Raw genomic sequence first — 7,346 nt, forward strand, 5'->3', positions numbered from 1 at the left:
CACTAATCTCCCAAATAATGCACATTGACGCTGTTGACAGTTTTATATTATAATATTTTTTTTTATTTTAGTCACGCTTGAAGCTATCTCAAATAAATACACTGATCCCCACATGGATCCAGTCCCTGCATGAAGTACATATAAAACTCATTGGGCCTAAATCTTCTTTATAAATGTATATATTTGTAATAGTCTCTACTGGTACCCCAAAGCCGAGGCTGTGGTCAGTCTTTGTCCGTACAGGGCGTATGGAGAGTAATAGGGTCCAGTGGCAGCAGGCACCGGCACCGGGGCTCCCGGGCCGGGCATGGGGCTCTTGGAGTACGGGTGATAGCGGCTTCCCAGTCCGAGCGGGTGGTGAGGCCCCCGCAGAGCCAGCGTGCCGGGGCTGCCCGGGCTGCCGTTGGAAGGCATGTGCATGTGGCAGGCCATGGCGGCAGCCGCCGCGGCGTTCGCCAGGGACGACGAGCCCGGGTAGCCGGAGAGAAGCTTCTCCGAGCCGGCAAAGGCCGTGTGAGTCCGCAGGTGGCCGAGCAGCTCCTCGGAGCTGGAGAAGCGCTTGTCGCACGGTCCGTTCGCCGACACCCAGTTGCAGACGTGCGGCAGCGGGTCGTTAGGCAGCACAAAGCCGTACGGATACAACGGGTGTCCGCCAAATGACGGGGCCGAGGCGTGCACGCCGTGAAGCGGGTGCGCGGAGTACATGAGCGGGTATCCGGATTTGAGCGCGGCGGCGGCCGCAGCGGAGTCGTGCGCGCAGTTGGCGCTGGACGCCGCGGACAAGTGGCTGGTGCAGTGGTAGCTGAGGCAGTAGGGGTCCCGGCACAAGCTGGCGGACATGAGGGAGGGAGGCGACGCCCCGGCCAGGGGGCTCGTCCCGGCTTTGCTGCACCCCATCGAGTTGGCAGCGGCGAACTGCGCGCTCAAAAGCTGGCTGCCGGACTTGGTGTGGTCGAGGGTCATTCCGTGAGGCAGGAACGTCTGCGGGTATGCGGCGTAAGCCCCCGCTAAACTGCCAGGGTAGGAAATGCCAGCAGGGGCCAGGGGGAACACAGTGTGGCCGGGCTTGTAGGGGGAAACCGGCGCCACCAATCCGGAGCCGAGCACCGAGGAGGACGCGGAAGTGACCGATATGGAATCCGATGTGACAACTTTGGATCCGGACGTGACCTCCTGGTTTCCATCAGGGGTAATTCCACTGTTCCTGTTACTCTCCGCTGACGTGTTTTTACCGCCATCGCCCTCCTTCTTGTCCTCCTTGTCCGCCTTACCCTCGCAAGGCAGCGGCGAGGTGGACGCGCAGGAGCTGGGGCTGCCTGTCCTTGGCGTGAACGGCTGGCAGGTGGCGCTAGGCACTCGGAAACTGTTCTTATCGCCGCTAGACTCCTTCTTGTCCGAGGACTTGGAATAGGGCTTGAAGCTCGACTTGTCCTCGGCGCCGATGTCGCTGATCTTCAGCGGGCCGCACTTGCTCTCCTTGTCGCTGGATCCGCCGGAGGCCACCGAGGAGAGCTTGGAAGAGGCCGGGGGGTCCGGTTTCCCGATCTGGGAGCATGTTTGAGCCAAAAGTGCCAGTGGACTTTTCTTGGCGTCCAGCTGGAAGATAGAAAACATCACAATTAACCACATTTTGTATATTAAACAAAACATCGCATTTACACACAAAAGTGTGTTAAAATTGTTTTGAAAATGACATATGGACTTACCTCGATGGGGCTGACCGGGGTGGACGGTAGAGGCTGGAGGTATTCCGGGTGCAAAATGTGTCCTGCCCTGGCCGTCAGCATTTTCAGGACCTTGATGGGAAGGCGACCGGCTTGACGGGACGGGTCTGCGGGAGAAACTGCGCTGTAGGCGGACGGACGACTGGCGCTTCTCTGCCCCAAGGAGGTGTAGCTCTCCCACGCTGGATTGGTGCTATTTCTCAGGAAGGACACCGTGGGCGATGTGATCATGACCCAAATGTCGTGGAAAAGGCGGAAAAATGCATGTGTGTGTAGGTGTGTGTGCTTTTAGAAAAGCTCCGAAACACTCTGCGTCAAAGCCATATGCGCGCACACACACACTGACGAAAGCGAGCACGTAAAATCCTCATGCAAAAAAAAAAGGCGTGCAGAATCCGTGCGTGTCGTGTCGAGGTTGACCGTCGTGCGCCTTCACCCCGTCGGCGTCCTGTGGCAAGTGTTTGGTCGCAGGTCCGAGAGCCAGACTCGGATTACAGCAGGGGGAGGAGGAGGACGATCACTCCGCCCCCCGTGGTCCACAGCCCCCAATCACAAAAAAGCAGAGCCGAGTTGATGCGAGGTGAAAGAGGAAAATGACGCCCCGTGTCCACCGGAGGGTGCATGTCACTTTTGCAGAGCCTTTTAATTTGGATTTCTCCCCTTTTTAAAAATAAATAAATAAAATAATTGGCAGTGTGGCGCATGCGCATCGGATCATCTTAGTTTGAGTCAATATAAGCGTCTTTTCATGAATTTAAGATGTTGGCAAACACCTCCTCTCTACAAAGCATGGAAAATAAGACCAAATAGTATTTTGCTTGTGCACATGAGTCATTAGGAAATGACCAAAGGGCTGCAGAACATCACCCACACATCCATCCATCCATCCATCCCTTGACATCCGTCCTCCTCCCCTCCGATGCAGCCTGGCATCTGTCACTTCCCTGTCCTCCTTGCCAGTTAGCTGTCAGCTGTCCTCTTCTTCTTCTTCTCTGTCTCCTCAGTCACATTCAGGTCAACACGAAGTGCAAAAAACACAGTAGTAGTAGTAGTAGCAGCAGTAGACGAGAAGATGTCTTTCCCTTAAGACATCCGTCATGTTGTCCCCCCACACTGTTATCTTCCTGTAATTCTGTTTAATGAAAGACAAAGAAGAACAGAACAATGATACAGTAGACGAGTCTTAGGTCTCCTTTCCGGGAGCAAACTGCTTGTCTTAGTCCCCGTGGTTCGGTTCAAACAGACTTATTTCAAGAATGTTACCAAGAAGTTTATTGATTAAAAACAAGAGCGAAACTCCCTCTTTTTTTGATAGCTTGCTTTCAATTGCAAAAAGTATCCCGTCTAGCAGACAACTATTGAAAGCCAGCTGTCCAAAAGTTAAAACCTAACGTAAAAGATTGCTTTAGCATCAGCGTGGGAGCCACCATGACATTTCCGACGGTTTGGCAATGTGACATTTTGTTGTCGCAAAGTACAAATGTGTCAGTTTTTGCCATATTGAGCTTACTCCTCCGGTAAATTTGATCTACAGTCATTCAACGCAGTCCAAATGTATTAAATAAACAAATGTCACAAAATAACCATTCACTGATTCAAGTTTATCATAATAAATCCATGTTATTAGTTTATGTACGCATATGTTGATGTTCCGGCAACAAGGTTGCGGCTCACAGACAACATGCAAACCCCATATATGCTATTTCCAAAACATAAAATTTGGTATGTATCTTTGGTTTACACCAGGGGTCAGGAACCTTTTTGGCTGAAAGTGCCATGAAAGCCAAATATTTTAAAATGTATTTCCGTGAGAGCCATATTATAATTTTTTTAACACTGAATACAACTTAATGCATGCATTTTTTGGAAGACCAACGATTTTAGAGTGAAATAGGTCTCCTATTCTTTTTAATAACATTGTTATTCTGAAGCTAACCAATAATAAATAAAATACTTCTTACCAAACCTCTTAAGGCCCAAGCTGTTTGTTTACATGCTTTTTTTTTTTTATTTCTCTTTGCTATTTGGGAATATTGGACCCTAATTAGAATAAAAACTAAGAATCATCTTTTGATATGATGTACTTAGTCCATAAGTACACAAACGTGTACTTCATGTTTAGTGACATGCTAATTCTTATTTTTACACTTTTTTCCCCAAATTCCATTGTATGTTATACTCTTCTGACACCACCAGATGGCAGTATAAGTGTCCACATAAGCGGCCATAAGACCCTAATTCAGTGGTGTACACAATTTTGGAAACAAGAGCTAAAAGGTGCTGTCCATGCATGTGGCCACTAAGCCTTTAGAGGTTTTTAATGCGACTTCTCAAACTAGTGCGGTAGAAAATGGATAGATTGATTAAAATGCATGAGAATGTTTTATATTTTGAATGTTATTTTTAACACTGTGATTACCAGTGGAATTATTCATTACTTATCATGTTAAGCAATGTCAGCTAAGATTTATCTGAGAGCCAGATGCAGTCATCAAAAGAGCCACATCTGGCTCAAGAGCCATAGGTTCCTTAGCCCTCCCTGCTTTACATGTTATCTCGACTTGGGGCTTTATCCCATTTTACAATTGATGGTTGACTGAGATCAAATCGCTTCCACCACAACCGAACTGCTCGGAAACATACGAAAGGTACTCTCTAATCGATTGATTGGTACATAGTAAAAACCGTGGGTGGATTTGGTATAAGTTACATGTATTGTCAAACTGTGGTACTGAACTAGTACCACTGGAGGTACGTTGGGCTCTTTCCAGTCGTACTCAGGAACTTTTGAAAAATATAATGGGCACATACAGTCAGTGATGGGCAAAATGTAGTAAGCTAAGCCACAAGTTACTCTCGATTAAATGTAACCGGAGAATTGTAGCAAGCTACAATTGCTTGCTACATCAAAGCTACATTTAATTAAATTTCTATCTATGGGTTCACATGTATAATGTCAATGTTAATAACTGAGCATGTACAATGGACCCAATAAGGGTCCTTTACCATTAACTATCTGTCATTGAGCTGGGGACACCTGACAACTACATCTCAGGGTCCCCGTAACCCACTGTGTGTATTTAATTAGTTTGCCTTTTCTTTGGCCCACCACTATAATGTTATTAATTTTCTTGACTACGTTAAAAAACAGCATCCATCTATATCTTGACAAAAAAACAAAACAATAACGTGTGTGTTGTTTGGGAACAGTTGGTCATAGTTATGTGCAGTAAAACTTTTCAGGAACTCAATTCAACTTAATGTGTGTTCCTAAACTTGTGTTCCACGTTTACAATGAAGAGAGCCGTTTATGATTTTGGTTTACAGAGTTAACAACTAAAAACTAAGGTTTTGGGAATTGTTTTCTCTAACCGCAACATTTGTCTAAATATGGCCAAGGACACACATTATTATGGGTTTCCTGCACGCCATCTTCATCACTAAAGGAAAAATCTAATCTGCGGGAAAGAATCCCGCTGCCATTTGCAGGTATGTATTTTATTTTTTATTTTTTTTGAGTGGTCAGCTTGAAGCGTCCCTCTGTCTCTGACTCCTTCGTCGTCATGTGACATGATTGCGTGACTGTTATGATTTTGCCTACTAGTTTCGATGACCTGTCTTGTAATGTTTCGCCCTAGCCTTAGCCAATCATAAATCTTCATACAAACACCAACCGATCATCATGGATTTTCTCCGTATGTATAGATGTTCTCATTTTTCCAGGCTATTGTATTTTCTCCATTTTTTTGGCCTAGATTCGCAGTCCATTTTCTCTCTTTGTAGCTTGTAGCTTTGATGTAAACTACCTCGCGGCATGGGTCTAAAAGTAGCTAAGCTACAGGAATCGCAAAAGTAGCTACGATACCACCAAGCTTCTGGAAAATGTAGTTAAGATACGTAGCTTAACTTCATGTAGCTTATTACTGCCCATCACTGCATACAGTATATGTATTAAATAACTGTGAGAATGCAACTTTTCCAATTAAAGATTTGCTGAAATTGAATTAGAAATGTGTTTAAATATTTTTGTACACCTCTCCCCCTCAAGCCAACTACCAGCAAGTAGAAGCCACACATTTTACAGTAGCTAAACTGATAAGCGGAGGTAGAAAAAAATGATGGTACTTGCAAAACAATACATTTTTCTGTGGTGTTAAAAAAAACTTGGATGTACACTAATGCTGGCACCAACCAATGCTTATAGGAATAGGTACTTTTATTGGCACTCACCAAATTCGGTACTACCGGGCATCGATTCACATAAAATCAAACAGTGCTATATTTCGATAGATTTTTTTGCACATTACGTAGGCAACATATGTTGCAATTTCCCATTCCAAAAAAGCAAGTATACCTGATAGAAAACACTTGATTGTACAGTAAGGCTCCACTTTTAAAAATGTGCTAGCTCAATGCTAATTTATTAGCATTAACGATTTTCCATGACGATTTTAACACCATGTTACAATCAAACAACTGGCGTGTAATAAATGCAATACTTACAGTATAAACACTTTTTAGGAGGCAACAAACGACTAGATTCAGCTTAATGATAAAGGCTACTTCCTTACTAGGCAACACACGTCACCTATACACTACCGCCATCTAATGTCTATGAATTGCAACTGCATACAAACAGTACTACAATACTTGCTCAAAAGTGTAGGAAAACCAGATTTAACTGGACAACTTATCATTATCAGCTCATTGTTAAATGTTAAAGAATAGATTTAATTATCAAACACATTTATTAACACATGAACACACATAAGTACCCATCCCTAATGCCCCCGCACATTTATTGGACAACTGTTCATACCTTTTACTGCAGAGCCAAAAAGTTACAGTATGTCCACAACATAATTACGCTAATGCTAGCCAAGCAAAACCATTGTAGATTTTTGTCTATCTGGAAAAGATTAAGTACACATTCGAGCCAAAAACACGCACTTCTCAACGCAAAAAGTATTTTCATTGTGGTCACCATTAATCATTAAATCTTCCATTTCCCCCCCACTGAAATGGACCCACTTATCTTATTACTCAATAGCCTATAAATGTCTTGCTGATCAGGCGAAAGTTAAACAGATGCAAGTGTTTTTTGATTGATAACGCGGCTGCTGTTTTCGGCAACGGCCTGTCAGCCCGGTGACACGGCCGTTTGACTTATTAGGACAGGGAAGGGCGACCATAAATTCCCGCCGTCAGCCAAAAACTCTTTTATTGTGGCCCTGATGGATGGCCCGCCGAGGCGCACACCAAATTCTCGGCTTCGTCCCTAAATGGCTGCACATTTTTCCACCCCCTCCCAGCCCCTCCTGTCGTCGTAATTCATTACTTTTAAACAGAGAGCCTGAAATCTCCTGGTTGTATTTCACCGACGCCGGACACGTTTATGGATCAGCTAGAGCCGCTGCCAATACAGCAGCTTTTTAAAAGTAGGACATCAGCTAAATGATCGGGGTCTCTGCAAGCGACCTATGTGTTTGAAAAGCTGAAGATAGTTTGCAATCTAGCATGAGGACGCACTAATTAAAAAAATAACCTCTGCTGGGTGTTTTTTTTTAGGAAGAAAAGTCATCAAAGCTTCCTCTTTTTTTATTTTTGGACTGTTGCCTTAGC

General features: G+C 44.9%; 1 protein-coding gene across 1 annotated transcript in view; it reads right to left on the reverse strand.

Moving 5' to 3' along the window:
- The window catches only part of LOC133610029 (zinc finger protein 503-like), a 2,332-nt gene extending 164 nt beyond the window's left edge, over nt 1-2,168 (reverse strand). Inside the window, exons 1-2 of the mRNA XM_061966088.2 lie at nt 1,707-2,168; nt 1-1,596 (exon numbers count right to left, since the gene is read on the reverse strand). The exon at nt 1-1,596 is cut by the window's left edge and continues 164 nt beyond it. Of these exons, the coding sequence (XP_061822072.1) occupies nt 196-1,596; nt 1,707-1,955 (1,650 nt within the window). The 5' untranslated portion in view covers nt 1,956-2,168 and the 3' untranslated portion in view covers nt 1-195. The remainder of the gene's footprint in view (nt 1,597-1,706) is intronic.
- Between the last annotated feature and the right edge of the window lie 5,178 nt (nt 2,169-7,346).

This window comes from Nerophis lumbriciformis, linkage group LG11, assembly GCF_033978685.3.
Source record: "Nerophis lumbriciformis linkage group LG11, RoL_Nlum_v2.1, whole genome shotgun sequence".
NCBI lineage: Eukaryota > Metazoa > Chordata > Actinopteri > Syngnathiformes > Syngnathidae > Nerophis > Nerophis lumbriciformis.